Source organism: Heterodontus francisci, chromosome 2 (genome assembly GCF_036365525.1).
Source record: "Heterodontus francisci isolate sHetFra1 chromosome 2, sHetFra1.hap1, whole genome shotgun sequence".
Classification (NCBI taxonomy): domain Eukaryota; kingdom Metazoa; phylum Chordata; class Chondrichthyes; order Heterodontiformes; family Heterodontidae; genus Heterodontus; species Heterodontus francisci.
This window is the reverse complement of record NC_090372.1, coordinates 45920662-45938445: the sequence shown is the minus strand read 5'-3', so window position 1 is coordinate 45938445 and position 17784 is coordinate 45920662. Positions and strand designations below refer to the sequence as shown.

The window sequence follows — 17784 nt, the reverse complement described above, 5'->3', positions numbered from 1 at the left end:
GCTTGTGGATCTTTGGAATTCTCTATCCCAGAGGGTTGCTCCATCATTGAGTATATTTAAGGCTGAGATAGACAGATTTTTGGTCTCAGGGAATCAAGGACTATGGGGAGCAGGCAGGAAAGTGGAGTTGAGGCAGATCAGCCATCATCATATTGAAAGGTGGAGCAGTCTTGAGATGCCATATGCTCTGCTCCTGCTCATATTTCTTATGTTCCCAGGAATAAGTCTAGTAAACCAAGGTCGTACTCCCTCCAAGGCAAGGAGACCAAAACTGAATATAGTACTCCTGGTATGGTCTCACCAAGGCCCTATATAATTGCAGTAAGATCTCTTTACTCTTATACACTAACCCCTTTGTAATAAAGGCTAACATACCATTTTCTTTTCTAATTGCTTACTCTACCTGCATATTAACTTTCTATGATTCATGTACAAGTATACCCAGATCCCTCTAAATACCAACATTTCCCAGTCTCTCACCATTTAAAAATACTCTGCTTTTCTTTTTCCTACCAAAGTGGATAGCTTCACACTTCTTCACATTATATTCCATCTGCCACATTCTTTCCTAATCACTGAACATGTCTAAATCCTTTTGCAGCCTCTTTGCATTCTCCTCACAGCTAACTTTCTCACTTAACTTTGTATCATCAGCAAACTTGAATACATTACACTTGGTCCCCTTATCTAAGTCACAGGTATAGATTGTAAATAGAGGAGGGCCAAACACTGATCCTAGTTACACTAGTTACAGCCTGTGAGCCTGAAAATGGCCTGTTTATTCCTACTGTTATGTCCAGTAAAGACGTCATATGTACCTAACTTTTAAGGTATGAACTTTGTTCAATGTAGACTCTTTGAAATTGACTTTTCCTTTAAAAATGTAGACAATATTCTGCAAAGGTGACCACCAAAGGTCAGATGTCTGGCTTATGTATTGAAAAACTGCCTCACTGTCTCGAAAGGACAAAAAGATACATTCCAGACTAAGAGGTGTTAACTACACCCATCTTGAATCCATCAAGAGACATTGCTGAATTGAATGGGTTTCTTCTGAGACAAAGGTGGTGTGAAGTAACAGAATGGTCCCCATCCAGACATCAATAGATAGCCATGGATTCCACATCCTGATCCATTGTATGGTCACACCAGGGGAGAAGGCCATGTGGCAACGGACAGAAATGCTAATATGATGGATTTTGACCTTAAAAGGTAGCCCTATGGAGAGAGAGGGGAGATCACAACAACATCATAGAAAGCAGTCCAGCTAGAGGCTGTGGAGATTCCATCCAAAACAAGGAAGAAGCCCTGCTGCTAATTCAGCACTTCAACTTGCTGCAGCAGAGAACTGAAAATGACCACCACCTCCAGTCTGAAGTCTTAACTGCCAGAAATCTACAACACCTGAACAAGTTCAAAGAGTACAAGCATCTAGGCCTGCAACTTTAAAAGAGATTGTCCTTCTGAGAAGATTCAACAGGTTTACCGTAAACCACAAACACCTACCTCACTTTGAACTACATCCTACACTTTTTTCCTCTATCAATCTATTCTCATCTATATGTGGGTGAATGAATGTGTGTGTGTGAGGTTGAGACCATTTCAGGAATTGTGTAAAAATATTTTTTTTAAGCTACAAGAAAACCCATGATTTGTCTGTTTTTTGACCCGAATAACACTCAGGGATAAACTCATCATTTTAAACAAAACACGACTGCAGTCAGTTGGGAGGTGAACAGTTGGAACCACCCATACCCCTTACCGTCTGTCCATAACACTACTGTTTTCTGTCCATTAACCAAACCACAATCCATGCTAACATATTACCTCCAATCCCACTAATTTTGTACAATAACCTCTTGCATGGTACCCTATCGAATGCTTCTTGAAAATCCAAATACACTACTTCCTCTAATTCCCCCTTATGCACCCTGATTGTTACAACCTCAAAGAAGTCAAACAGGTTTGTCAAATGCGATTTCATTTTTATAAATCCATCTTGACTCTGCCCAATCATATTATGGCTTTCTAAGTGCCCTGTTATCATGTCCTTAATATTAGACTCTACATTTTCCCTACTAATGACAAGCTAACTTGCCTCTATTTTGTCTCACTCCTTTTTTGAATAGCAGGATTACGTTTTCTACCTTCTAATGCATGAGGACCATTCTAGAATCTAGGGAAATCTAGAACGGAACTAATGCATCCACTAGCTCTGTGGCAACCTCTTTCAAAACCCTAGGGCGTGGGCTATCAGGTGCAGGGGATTTGTCAGCTTTTAAATCCATTAATTTCTCTAGTACTATTTCTTTACTAATTTCTTCAAGGTCCTCATACTCACTGGACCCTTGGTACTCCACTATTTCGAGAATGCCTTTTATGTCTTCCACCCTGAAGACAGATACAAAGTATTTGTTTAATGGCTCTACCATTTCCTTATTTCGCATTATAATTTCTCCTGTCTCTGCCGCTAAGGGACCCACATTACTTTCACTAATCTCTTCCTTTTCTCTTATCTATAGAAGTTTTCACAATCTGTTTTTATGTCTTGAGCTAGTTTACTTTCATATTCTATTTTTTCTTTCTTCATCAATTTCTTAGTACTCCTTTGCTGAATTCTAAACTCCTCCCAGTCCTCAGGCTTACTACGCTTTTTGACAACATTGTAAGCCTCTTCCTTTAATCTAACACTACCTTTAACTTCTCTTGTTAACCACGGTTTGACCACTTTTCACGTGGGGTTTTTATTCTTTAAGGGAATGTATATTTGTATTATGAATTAATTCTTTAAATGTTTTCCATTGCTTATCTACCATCATAGCATTAATCTAGTTTCCTAGTCTACCTTAGCCAACTTGCCCCTCATACCTACATGGTTTGCTTTGTTCAGATTTAAGACTTAGTTTCAAACTTAACTGAATCACCCTCAAACCTAATATAAAATTCCATCATATTATGATCACTCTTCCCCAGAGGCTTCTTTACTACAAGGTTATTGATTAGCCCTGTCTCATTGCACATACTAAATCTAAATAGCCTGTTCTGAATGCAGATTTGGTTTGCCCAGACTACATGAAGATTAACATCCCCGTGATTACTGTATTGCCTTTGCTACATGCGCCTCTAATTTCCTGATTCGGCCTGACAGTACAACTATTCTTAGGGGTCCTATAAAGTACTCCCACCAATATTATCCATCCATTTTTACTTCTTGGCTCCACCCAAGCTGATTCTATATCTTGATTTTCTGAGCTAATATGCTTTTTCTCTACTGTATTTATCCCCCTCCTTTATTATCAGGGCTACCCCTCCTCCTTTTCCATTTTGCCTCTCTTCTAAAAGTCAAGTATCCTTGAATATTTATTTTCCAACCTCAAGTTACTGTGGAACTACATCTCCATAATGGCTATTAGATCAATTCCCTTTATTTCTATCTGTGCTATTAATACATCAATTTTATTGTGAATGCTTCATGCATTCAGATATAATGCCTTTAGCTTTTACTTTTTTCTATTTTTTTTCCTGATTTCTCCTTAGTCACTAATGTCCTTGTTTCCATGTCAATGACCTCATTGCCACTGAGTAAATTACTCTTCTGTGCAGTGAAAATCATACACTCAGCACTGCCTAATAATATCCTGTATACCCATGTATGTGTGTATTAAATGTACAAATAACCTGCCCTTGAACCAGTAACACCTGCGAGTTGAATGTTCCACTTAACTACAGTGTTTATTTTTTTCTATTCCCCACTTTGTTTTTAGGTTTTGGAAACAGATTTCTTAAAAGATGCATAGGAGAAGGTCTATCTCACTATACTAAACAGTTTGTGTGTTTAACAATTAGAGACCTGCTTTGCACACACTTTAAATATCACAAATTTGACCCAGATTCATGAGGGGATGACAAATTTTTCTTATGATTTAAAAAAAAAATAACTATTCTAGACAGGAGACTCAAATTGGTGGCAATAGGGAGGGGTAATACTGGTAACCATCTAAAATTGATCTTAATAGTTTACCTTCATTAGGATGGGCACAATAACCTCTGCACAGCAACAAAACTGATATAAATCACAGTTAATGGTTTCCCTGTAAATATGAACAGTTGGGTTCAAATTAAACTCAACTAATGGAGAGCTGGGTGGTGCAGTACATTGGAACACTGCAGTAAGTAAACAAGCTGTCCTTCTCCAACAAAGGGAAGAATAATTAAAGGCCTTTCTGCGTAGACTGAAAAGGTCACTAGTAAAATAACAGGTGCTGCTATAAGTGCCAGGGGCACAATTCATCGTTGACTAACAGAAAAGAAGGATTATTAAACCATCACCTGATATTGGCAAAACAACACAGCTCAGTATGAGTCATTGTCAAGTCGTCTGTATGCCCAGTTACACAGCCAATGGTTAAAAACATGTACATACATAAAAATTTATCCCAAAACAGGAAATTACCCACCTTACTTAAAACTTCAGCCATTTCGAAGGTACCAACTGTATCCATGTTGGCTGCTATAATTGGGATTCCAGTAAACGTCTGTTTGGAGTTCCGGAATGTGAAGGTCCGTTTGAGATCCACCTGCAGAGGTGAAAAAGACTCCTTGAAACAGGCATCCCATTCCACTCACTTAAACTTGTCTTTTTTTAATTGCTCCTGATGTCCTTACTGTTAATGGTGTACCAGCTGTATTTAGTTATATGCAGGAGGAGGGCATTAATATGGGGTTTCACTTAAACACAAAGAGACACTTACTGAAACTGTGGGGTGGTTGAGTTAGGAGGTGTATGCTTGTAATATTTCACTCTGTAAATAAATGTTAGATCGAGGAAAGATTGACTCCAGTTTTATCTTCACCAACTGGCTTTCTGGAATGTAACATGGCAGCAAAGAATGATTGACTAAATGTGAAGGTTGGAAACTAAGAAAAACAAATTCAGACAGAAAACTACAATCCTAGTAGCCATTGTGAGAAATGGCAGAAAGCAAGTGTAAATTGTCAGGGTATGATTACCTTCCAATGCTCTTGAAGTCTGAACCATATGACCAGTGTGATAATGATGCAGATATGTGAACATGGGTTAGGTGCTACCAAAGAGCAAACAAGGTATTGTTTTGGCATTGTTGCTTCCTACTAGAAGTAAAATCAGAAATAAGGTATTTTGTGAACTGGATGCTCATCAGTTGGATACTGATGAAGGTCTGGATCTTCTAATAAGGGTTCTTGAATGAAATTTACAAGAAAGATGATCTATTAAATGCCTACGAGGTATGGTCAGACTTTGATAGATTTCGGAAAACAGATGGTTATTCAATGGAAGAATATATCATGGACTTTAACAGAGTTATGACCAGGTGAGGAAGGGATTTCAGGCTCCCTTCACGCCCTTTCTCTGGTTTGACCATAACAGAGTTTATCTTTTTAAACAGTGATTTTAGCTTACCACCTCCGTGAGCCCGTGCTCACTGTTCCTCAAATATAATGACAAATGAACCAGACAGGTTTTCTTGCGTCTAAACAAGAAAGGTGCAAGTTTATTAACCTTATCACTCTAAACTGGTTAAAATTACTAAAATACGCGACGCATCCATGCTCATCTGCATATGAGAGGCATACACACACACACACACGCAAATAGATACAGAGGGGAAGAAAGAGTTGGGAGGCTGAAGTAAAGTTTATAATAAATGGAATACAGATACTGGGTTATAATGTCCTTAATTGAAGTTAAAGTCTTGGAGTCCTCGCTAGGGCCACGTGCACAATTTCAGGCTTGCTTCTCTGGTTCCAAAAGGCTGAAGAGAGGTTTTATCTGTCTTCTTGGTGGTTGCTGGTAAAGTTCTGTAGGCTTGAGGCTTAGTAACTGCCACCATGAGTTTCCCTGGGATTTTGCTGGAGAGAGTGACAGAGAGAGAGAGATGCTTTCTCTTGGAGTTTAGTTGCAGTCTCTTTTTCACTCTCTGAAGCACAATTCAAAAACCTCAGTGCTACACCAGCAGGTATGTCAAGTGACCATCTCTGTTTGAAACAGCAGTTCCTGGAGGTTTTTTTCAGAGTCCTTCAGACATACTCAGTAAAGGGGGGGGGGGGGTTGGCTCTTTCAAAGTCCAAGGGTGTCGACGTCTTTTGATCACAACTGTTGACAAAATCAATCTCGCTAATTGAAACAGGGAGCACCCCCAATGTTCCAGCTAGACTGGGTACTTTACTTTGGTCTCATCCAGCCTTTGTCTTCTCAAATGCAAATGTGTGTGGCCAGTTTTAGCTGTTCAGTTCTGCTTTTTTGGTATTAAAAAAGTTATTTGTAGTGTCCAGTAAAAACTTCTCAAGCAGAGTTTCATACGATGTAATTAATATTTTTCCATTTGGCATGTGTGATTTCCGTCACAACAGATTATATAAAAGACTGAGATCCCTGGTTCACTGCTAGCATTTAAATTGCTGGATCATGCTAAAGGTGTCGCATATGGACAGGCTCCTGGTTCTAACTGGGGTTCAGTTCTCCGACAGAGACTCCGTCTTGGATCAAATGATTGCTGCCTTGAAAAAATTCCGGGAAACAGTCATTTCCAGCAGCCTTGGTGGAAAAAATGATACATTCTATGGTGACACAAAAAATAAAGCACTCAATGGTTGTTGGATTTCAAAATGATACAGATACTGGTACAGGTGTCAGTACAATGGAAGAGTTACAGACAAATGGAATGAGAATGAAAACACCATTATCAAATCTGGATAATGCAGCAGCAGACAGAATTGGAACAGCAATAATTAGTGAATGAATGCCAGGAATGCCCAAGGAACAGTTAATAGGTGCTTCAGGTGTGACTCAAAGTATTATGCAATGAACTACCCATAGCGAAGAGGCAGGGTCCTTGAAATGACACATGATGCAGAGAATTCTGAGGCAGAAGATGAAGATAATGATGAATCCTAATGAACTGTACTCATCACAAGCAGTTTTAGTCCTGTGATGAATGTGTTATTCACGGACTCATTCAACTGTGCTGTGCTTCTACAGTATGTGAAGCAGATTGGTTAATATGGTATCTAGATTTCCAAATTCACTCAGTAGCGAAGATCGATGCAAGGTTAAGGAATATAAAAGTACTACTTGCTTTAGGTTTGGTAATGGCAACACACTGAGGTCACAAGAGAGTTATAATTCCATGTAAAATAGCTGGAGTAAGCCACTTTCAGTGCTGATGTAGTCTCTAGTGAGGTATTTTTTGTTGTTGAGTAAGTCTTCTATGAAAAGGCACAGATGAAACTTGACATGGAGTGCGATAAGGCAATTATCTTTGGGAAGTTAGTGAATCTGCAGTTTACCCAATCAGGACATAATCAGGACAAAACCTGATGTTTCTCAGTGTTAAGATATATTAATGGCATTAGGTGATAAGAATCAGAGAAAAAAATGTCTTAAAGTTACATAGACAACTTGCTCACTCTACTTGTCAAAGATTAAAAAACTGTTAAAGGATACAGGTGTGGTTGATAAAGGATATACAAGACTAATATAAGAGATTAGTAAAAAGTTTGAAATCTGTCAAAAGTATCAGAGAATGCCATCACATCCTATCGTACGCCTTCCATTGGCGTATGACTTTAACAAAGTAGTTGCCATGGATCTAAAGGTATGGGACAAAGACAAAAATATTTTCATTCTACATTTTATAAATCTGGCAACCCCATTTAGTCTTTCTACAATAACACATAGTTAGCACAAAAGGGTGATTATAGACAAAAATCATGGAGAAATGCACAGGGATCGGACTTGAGCACAGCTAAGTTTCTGACTGATAAAGAAGGGGAATTTGCCACTGATGAGTTCAGAGACATGTGTGAAAACATTATCATAGTCATGAATACTGCAGCTGAAAATCCTTTCAACTATGGATTCTGTGAAAGGAATTATGTCCTCATCGATGAAATGCTATATAAAATCTTAGCTGATCAACCAGCCTGCAAGTTGACAAATGACCTTGCATAGCACTTCATAGAAAATTTACTTCAGATGGTTGAAGGGTATCGTACCTATCAATTGATCTATGGGTGAAATCCCAAATTGCCTTCTGCGCTGTGCGATAGTCCTCCTGCTCTAGAAGATACTACAATTAGTTCAATGTTTTCTGTAAATTTGAATGGGTTATAACCTCAGTGAGTTCGTTAACATGAAAAATGAGATATAATATGGACCCCCAGACCAATTAAAAAGAATTACACAAGACTTCATGTTTTAAGACTTATACAGGGCGGCACAGTGGCACAGTGGTTAGCACCGCAGCCTCACAGCTCCAGCAACCCGGGTTCAGTTCTGGGTACTGCCTGTGCGGAGTTTGCAAGTTCTCCCTGTGACCGCATGGGTTTCTGCCGGGTGCTCTGGTTTCCTCCCACAGCCAAAGACTTGCAGGTTGATAGGTAAATTGGCCCTAGTGTAGGTGGGTGGTAGGAGAATGGTGGGGATGTAGTAGGGAATATGGGATTAATGTAGGATTAGTATAAACAGGCGGTTGTTGGTCAGCACAGACTCGGTGGGCCGAAAGGCCTGTTTCAGTGCTGCATCTCTAAATTTAAAAAAACTAAAAGAAATCCCCATTAAGTAAATAGTACTTTTTTAAGTAGCTAATACCCCAAATTACCAAGAAAGGTGCTTTCTTTACTTATTAAAATACTTGAAAACCTCACACCATATTTATACGTTACTAGTCCTCTTTGATGGCAAAATTTTTGCAGTTAAAAGTCACAAACTCCTCCCAGTTGCAATAAGTTGGATCTCCCAGAAATTTTCAAAAAATCAATGTCCTCTTCATTCACTTCTCCAAGCACTTTCGACCTGGACATCCCTGCATAAGGCAATTCCTGGTGATCCTGCTGGTCTTCTATTTCTCCACAAGCTTCAACTTTAGAACAGGTTCAAATCTTAGAAGCCTTTTGCTTTATCAGGCTTCTGTAGGTGTGTCTCCTCTCCCTCTCTTTCTTGATTCCCTTCTTTCAGGCTGCCTAGAGGCCGCAACCACTGCCTGCCTTCAGATAATCTGTTAAATTTATCTGGACTCAAAAGTTAATAGCTTATTGACCTGTTCCAATATGCAGCGTCCAGATGTCTGGTTTCACAGAGTCACCTGGGCCTTCCATTGTTCCCAGGTGTTAACAGCTGCTTAATACGTTTGCATCTTCAGAATCACTGACTCCTTGTTTTACAACCCAAAAGTCTGGGAGGGCAAAACCCATTGTCCTTTAGGTGTTTCCTCTGCAGTCTCTTTCTCCCAATAAAAGTTTTTGATCTGCCTTGTCCTTTAACAGAGTAGATGTAAGGTCCCCTGACATTCCGAACTCCATCTTAAACTATTAAAAAATCACTATTTTTTAAAAACATAATCATGCTACAAAGTTCAGCATTCATAACAAATGCTATACATGCAGGATGACGGGCTTTCATCAAGGCTGAGGTCTCAGAAAATTCAGAAGCTCTGAGGCATCATAAAGACCATCCGAGACAGAATTTAATTCAGGAGAGTTGGTGTTTTATAGAAGAGAGGGTCATAGGGAATAGCAAGGTCCTGGTCATGATGGCAAGGCAGTAGTTATCAAACATGGCAATCAAACTGTTAAATTTAATTCCTCATGATGAATCGGGATTAATTACAAATTTCAGACTCTGAGCAGCTGATAGAAGTAAAATGAGGTACCTTGTACCTCAAATGCTCACGTGTTTTGTGATGAAGGTTCTGAGGAAGAGAATACAGTAGATCAAGGGCTGGATAGTGGTAATGTGAGTGATCATGACCCACAGGACAGAGCGATCGCATCTGAGGGCAACTGCTCAGAGTGGGTAGTCAGGTGACATATATTCCAGAGGGGTCTAATGAATGGAGGGATGCAACAAATGTGGGACAAGCAGAAAGAACTACAGGCAAGTTTAAATATTGGTTGAATGTTCAGGATGATGGCCAAGCAAGAGGTCCATGGACTGGCAGAATGAGGTGAAAGAATGGAGGGTAAGAAAGTGCCGTGCAAGTTCTAGTGGTGGGTCTAGAAGTGACTCGTGTCAGAAAGTGATCGTGTACTGGAGAGAGCGCCTCCAATAGTCTGAAAGGGCGATCTTACAGTAGTAGTACCGACAGACATCAAAGTGCAAGTACAGGCTGTAGCTTGAATAGATTACACAATGAAATGATGGCTTCAGAACAGAACTAGAAGTTGTCATGATGGTGAAGTTTTGGTGTCTGCCAATAAGCTGACGGATAAACTTATAACACAGGCAAAACAAAAAGAATTAGATAGTTGGAGAGAGCTGGAGTTTATTCTGAGGTACCAAATAAGGGGCAGCCAGCCTTTTCACATAGATGGATTTGTACTGAAAAAGTCCTTGCAGATGTGACTTATAAGGTTAAAGCAAAGCTAGTTGCTAGGGGTTTTGAAGAACAACTGGGTGATACAGATGTTAGAAAATCTTTTTAGCTTTTTTGGCCACAAATTCATAGGAGTGTAGATCAATCAACATAAAAGCCGATTTTCTGTAGGGCGATACTTTTCACAGAGCGGCGTCTCTCAAACCACCCTAAGAGGCAACAAATGCAGAAGGGGAACAATGGAAACTAAACACATGCATCTAAGGCCTGAATGGTGCTTGCAGGGTGTGGCATTTTTGGTGAGATCTGTTTTGATGAAAATAGGTTGTGTTCAACTAAATGCAGATCCCGCAATGTTTTATTGGTATCAAAGAAAACTTCCAGGCGTGTTCATGATGCATGTTGATGATTTCTTATGGGGGTTGTATTGCAGAATTTGAGATATGTGTTATTAATAAGATTAGAGTTAAAAATTAAGATTGGGAGTCAGGCTTCTGGGGCTTTTAAATATATCAGTTTAGATATTAAGCAGAGTAGGTCTGGAATAACTTTAAATCAACAATCCTATTTAGAGAATGTTACTCCCATCCCGGTTAATCGTACTAGGTGACCGCAGAAAGATGATGTTGTATCTAAAGGAGATAGAACAATTGCAAAGTTTGATTGGTCAGTTGAACTGGTTGTGCACTCAGACTAGATCAGATGCTAGTTTTGTTGTGTTGGAGTTAAGTATTACAATGAAACACCCTAAAGTCGAAAATGTTTTAAGGGCAAATAAAACACTGAAAAAATTAAATCTGGAGAAATGTGTTCTTAAGTTCCCATCCTTAGGTGATCCAAAAAACATGAAACTAGTCATTTTGAATGATGCTTCGCATGCTAATCTTCCTGATGTATATTCGAGTGCAGCTGGTTTCATAATATTCCTGATGGAATAAAATGGGAAATTTTGTCCTTTAGCTTAAGAAGCTAAGAAAATTAAAAGGGTCGTTAAAAGAACTTTAGCTGTGAAACACTGGCTCTTGTGGAGACAGTGTATATGGGATTCTAGTTATCAAATATTTTAAATGAGATTCCATACAAGTGGTGTACTGAAGCTGGTATACCCATTGAATGTTATATAGATAATCATTCATTGTGGGATGTTGTACATTCTACAAAAAGTAAGAGTGAGAAAAGGTTATGTATTGACCTTGCTGGCTTGAAACAAATGCTAGAGAGAAAGGAAATGTCTAAAATTAAGTCAAGTCATCAAGTGTCTAATTGTCTTACAAAAAGAAATACTTGTACAAAGAAATTGTTTGGGGTCCTAGAGAAGGGGCATCTCGCAATGTAATGTTTTGTACAGAATATAGACTTTTTTTTAATGTTTTGAAATTTTGTTTGTGCATATTAATTTAAGTTTTACTTAAAGAAAAAGGAATCTGTCAATTGTGTTTAATTATCTGAGCACACAAAGAAACACTTACTGAAACTGTGGGGTGGTTAAGTTTGGAGGTGTATGCTTGTAATGTTTCACTCTAAATAAATGTTAGACTGAGTAAAGATTGGCTCTAGTACTACCCTTCACCAACTGGCTTTCTGGAATATAACATTTAACAAAAGCCTGTTCACACCTACCTGTTTATACATACCGGAAAAGTCGAGATGCATTATGTCCCATTTCTCTTATTTTCTTTTCTCCCCAGCTAGCTCCCTAAATCTGTTTGTCAAAGGAGCTGAATAGTCCCAATTGTTAGGTAAACTGGCAACATTGTTGCAAATGCCATCATTAAGGACAAAAGAAATGAATTCTCTTCTCTAGCTATGTTTTTCCTTCTCCCTCCTATTGATAATTTGGCCAAGGCTGGAATTCTTTCTTTGAGAGCACCTCCCAAACCCGTGACCTCCACCAACTAGAAAGAAGTGGGTGCATAGGAACCTCATTACCTCCAAACATCCCCCAAATCACACACCATCCTGACTTGCACATATATTGCTGTTCCTTCATTGTCATTGGGTCAAAATCCTAGGAGTCCTTCCTACAGTACTGTGCGAGTACCTTCACCTCAAACTGAAGGGTTTCAAGGCAGTGGCTCACTGCCACCTTCTCAAGAGAAGCTAGGGATGGACAATAAATGCCAAATTTGCTAGTAACGTCTACATCAAGAATAAATTTTTAAAAAATCATAACCTGAGATGCAAGGACAATTGTGAATATCAGTCAATACATCAGAATTTTTAGATTCAGTGTTTTGATGACTATTTCTCACTCGTGCATCCTATTTACTTGAACTCAGCAATTTGTAGTCTACAGTTTCTGCTGTGTTTTTTCTCCCCACTGGTGATAATGGTTGTGCAAACATTTACTCTTGTGCCCTTTGAAGCACTGCCTCCCTTCATCATCACATTATTTACATGCCATGTGCCTGTTTCACTTAAAGCCCACAAAGTATCAGGAATTTCTTAGATGGGACGAATCATTTGCACTGGACTCTGCTGATTGCTCTCAGGTGGGATGCTGCCTCCTCCATGATAGTAAGGCATGTACGTGTGATAAATGGATTTACGCACATTGGCTGCACAGTAGAAAGACGATATCTGTGCCCAAAGTAGCACCAGGCAAATCATTCATCCTTCTGCTATTTTGGCTGGAACCCAAATTCAACTGTGCGGACTGATGTGGAACAGTCATGTCAGATGGAGAGAAACAATCAGAACATATGTAGTATCCTTGCCATTGCCAGTTCAAGACATGGCACAAGGGGTCAAAATGAGCTACCCACCAGGCTGCAAAACATTCAATTAATTAATTGAAAGAGACAGATCTTTGCGAATTTGGCTGAGTAAAGCTGAAATCAGGATGCTTTTATGAGTTGCCTCTATAAAAGCAAAAATGGATTGCTTTTGAAGGGTTATTATATTTAACTACTTTCTTTCTTTTCCAGGTGCCTACAATGAAATTAACACTGATGCTGGGAACAAAGCTACTGCTGAAAATAACAGGCACATGCTGCCATTGCTAGTTGCCAACTGAAGTACTGATGCAGATAAATCTACAGAGGATATTGGATGTCTCAATGAATGACAAGACAGTAATTTAATCAAAGAGGCTGAGATGATGTCAAAGCATGAGAGGAACAATCTGTCAACAGAACCCAAATTGGATCACTGTCTTATAAATTCACCAGCAGCCCTCTACTTTTCTTCATAAATGGCAGTAATGTTTTTGAAAATACATTTCAGCAGCCGAGGTGGCACTGCAGAAGCCATTGCTGTACCAATGACTGAATGCAGCTCTTAGGGTTGCGTGTTCAAGAACCTCAGAAAAGGAATTGCATTGTTGGGTCGAACATGGGACTGAATTTTATAAGCCCGCCACCAAAATCGGCGTCAGGCAAAGAAAAAAAATGGTGGCATGCACATTAAAGAACTGCCACGATTCTAAACACGTCCGCTCATTTAAATAGCAGGGGCGGGCAAACCCCCTCCCCCTCTCCCTCCCCGATCACGTGGAGGGGGCAGGCTGTCCGTCGCCGGCAATGGTGTCAATTGCCTGTGCGCAGGCGCTGACGCCATTTTTAAAGGGCTGCCACCCCAACCTGGAAATTTAAATATTTAAAAGGTGCAGTGAATAAAAATAAATACATTTCTTTTGCCCCTCTCCCACCCCCCCATAACAATTAAATTAATTATTTGCCCTTCCCTCCCCCAAAACACTTAGCTTTACAATCTGACCTTCCACCCCACTCCGCCCCCCCAACAAACTACACGAGCTTTCAACTTCAATCCTTCTCACCATCCCCTACACCCATGACGCTAATTTGACCCCGTTACTCCCCACCACAAGTGCTCCGCCACGTTTCCCCAGACGGGGATCCGAAGGCGCAGCAGTGCTGACTGCCAGGCCATAGACCAAGATGGGACATCAGGAGGAGACGCAAGATTCATTAATTCAATTACTTTAATTTATTTAAATTGCGGTCACACCGCCGGTAATATCGGGCAGGACCCTGCCGACATAGAGGTCCGTGGCGGGCCTCATCCGGACCATCTTCAGGAGCCCCCACCCCACCACAGATCCCGAAGTCGAGGGATCCTTAAAATCCAGCCCCAAGATTTCTGAGCAGGTACTTTGATAGTAATTACTTTCTGTCTAAACTATCTACCATACATCATACATCTAGGATATTGGAGAACTTGGTGAATTGCAAAATTGTTGTCCAATAGATGATACCAAAAACTGTGAGTGATTCTTTGAGCAACATGTGGTTATTATATTGATAATCAGATGGGAATACTGCCTTAAATTCAGTGAAATGCAAAAGGTATTACCTACATTTACAACAGAAGGATCATTTTGAGAGACTGCACTCCCTACTCAAAGCCTCACTAAAAGGCAAGCAAGAGAGATTGGAGATAAGCCTACATTATGAAAGGGCAGATTATGCCACCCACACTCGAGTCCAGTCTGGTCCTTGCGCTATAAAATTACCTTCTTATATACCCGATTGGGCATCTTTTTCTAGTGCTCATCATATCAATATAGGGGTGTAAACGCAAATAGTATTTAATGGCAGTCTTCTTTTTATGTCATACTTCATTGTTTTCTTTGAAGAGTCATTGGTTTAGAAATTCGATCGCATGCACCTGTTTTTCAGGCACTAAAGAGGCAAATAAATTTCCAGTATGGTGGACAGGAAGCACGCTCATTTCAAGCCAAAATGCACCAATTGCCATATTGGATTGAGCTTCCCTGTAGGCGTCCAGTGTGTACACCAGAACTATTTAAAGCAATGGAATATCTTACTGTAAATAAAAGTATTACAATTCTTCCAGCACCTGCCTTTACATGTGCTAATCTCACCCAGCAACTCATGGCACTACAGGCAGGAAGGATCCTTCACCAGCACTATTTAAAGACATTATGAAGTACTTACTTAGTTAGTGGTCTTTCTTTTCAGACTGCTGTTTACCTTCTGGGTATTTTTGGCCTGTTTTCTATGTCTGGAAAGTCAGATTTGACTGCTGAGAAGATGATTTTGCTGGTGATGCACTGTTTTGGACTGTTTTATAAACAAATTGGCTGCAGTCCTGGGTGGTCAGGCCGTTATGGCTGGAGAAGGGGAAGCATTATGGAACAGAGCAGGAGCAGCTGCAACAGAGGGAGGAGGACAGCGCTGCTCTATCCCCTCTGGATGCACAGGCGGGCTAGGCCTCCATTGCTGGCAGCCTGCTGTCTGGAGTTGTGGCTGACCTTCTCTTGCAAGAAAGAAATGCACTTGTGCATTTGTCCTGCAAGGTGTTTAGTGGAGGTCATGCATGTCATGGTAAAATAGCTGGTATGCAAAGTCTCAGATGTGAGGTGTGGGGAAGTGAGGGTTGTAACAATGGAGTGTGTATGGGCATGAAATTGGGATAGTTTGCACCTGTTTTTCTGGGAACAAATACTCTTAGAGCACCAAAATGGTGCGCTATTTAAAATGATCATCAACTACTTACAGGTTAGTTGCTGGTCGATTTCTTCTGGCTGTTGCTTCAATTCTACAAGTGTTTGGTGCTTCAAATTGCAAAGATCTACAGGGAGTGGTTTGAAAGGTGCTGACTGAGTTTTTGCTAATCTCAAGGGCTTCTGCACAAGCCAGCTGTGTCCACATATGGCTGCATTTGTAGCCATTCTCCTTGGAATACAGCATGACTTGGAGAATGAGCAGAGGCCACACAGAGTAGGACAAATTGCTGGAAAAGGGAGGACCAGGAGAAGGGCCCTTAGCAGGTGGCCATACCGCCCAGGGTACTCGGGGAGCAATTCTCCTACCTGAACCTCAGTGAGGAATAATATGTGAGACGTCTGTGCTTCAGTAAGGATGCCGTCACTGAAATCTGTCAGCTGCTGCAGCCACAACTGCCACCTCAGACGAAGAGAAAAACTGCATTGCCAGTGGCTGTGAAGGTGACCGCAGCAATTAACTTTTATGCGGCTAGATCCTTCCAGGCTGGAGCTGGAGATGTTTGCAACATCACAATTTGCCATCCACTGTCGCATAACAGAGGTCACTGAGACTCTCTAAGTAATAAGACGTAACTACATTTCATTCTCTCCTGCCAGAGAGAAGCAGCCAGAGTGAGCACGTGGCTCCGCTAGGATTATAGGCTTCCCAATATAGCAGTGTGCCAGTGACTGCACACACACCGCTTTGCAGGCAGCGCATATCAACTCTTCCTGACACCATCAAAAGGGATTCCATTCCCTCAACGTCCAACTTGTGTGTGTGTGACCATAGGCAGAAGATTAAACAGATCAATGCTCAATATCCTGGCAGCACTCATACCTTCATTTTGCGGGAGTCTGCTGTGCACGTTGCAATTGAGCCAGCACAGCAAATCAAAGGGTGGCTACTGGATGACCAGGGCTACCCGCTTATGACATGGCTGATGACTCCAGTGCACAACCCACACACATGTGCACCAAATATATACAAAGAAAGCCATGCTGCCACAAAATATATGATAGAACAGTCCATTGGTGTGCTGAAACAACACTTCTGCTGTCTGGATAGCTTTGGAGGAGCACTGCAATACTTAGCAGAACAGACGTCTATATTTCTAGTGATCAGATGCATGCTGTACAAGCTCACCCTCATGAAGGGGCAGCCCTTGCCACCAGCTATATGGCGAGCAGCAGAAGCAGGAGGAGGAGGAGGATACAGTCAGAGAGATACAGCACTGAAACAGGCCCTTTGGCCCATCAAGTCTGTGCTGACCATCAACCACCCATTTATACTAATCCTACATTATTCCCTACCACATCCCCTCCTACATTAATCCCATATTCCCTACCTACACTACGGGCAATTTACAATGGCCAATTTACCTAGCAACCTGCAAGTCTTTGGCGGTGGGAGGAAACTGGAGCACCCGGCGGAAACCCACGCGGTCACAGGGAGAACTCGCAAACTCCACACAGGCTGTACCCAGAACCGAACCCGGGTCGCTGGAGCTGTGAGGCTGCGGTGCTAACCACAGCGCCACTGTGCCGTCCCAGAGGATGAGGAAGAGCAAGGGAGGATGCAACCTAGATAGCCCCTTTCTGTTGGGCTGTCTGTGAAGAACTCCCCGAAGTGTGATACCAATAACCACAATCCAATTCTTCATTCACCAACAGTCCTATACTGGCCTTCCTCCTATCACTGTGCATCACAGTGTCTGCTTGGCCACAATGCAAAAATAGAAGTCACTACAAAATAAACATTCCAAACCAAATTTAGAAATGAAATCGTGCATATAAAGGTCAACTAATCACCCTTGTGCATTCCCTTAGTGCCTGTCTTCCATGTGCCTTTGCCTATCCTATCCAGTGCCACACCAATGGCAGCAGCTGTTGGAAGACTGGTGACTTTCAGTGGAGGAGACTGATGTATTTGCATCCATCTTCAGCCAGAAGTGCCAAGTA

At 41.0% G+C, this 17784-nt stretch overlaps 1 protein-coding gene across 3 annotated transcripts in view; it reads right to left on the bottom strand.

Moving 5' to 3' along the window:
* The window catches only part of LOC137384193 (GMP reductase 1), a 152776-nt gene that overhangs the window by 113815 nt on the left and 21177 nt on the right, over positions 1-17784 (bottom strand). For all 3 annotated transcript variants that reach the window (XM_068057844.1, XM_068057851.1, XM_068057860.1), the window contains one exon: positions 4458-4577. In XM_068057844.1, the coding sequence (XP_067913945.1) occupies positions 4458-4577 (120 nt within the window). The remainder of the gene's footprint in view (positions 1-4457; positions 4578-17784) is intronic.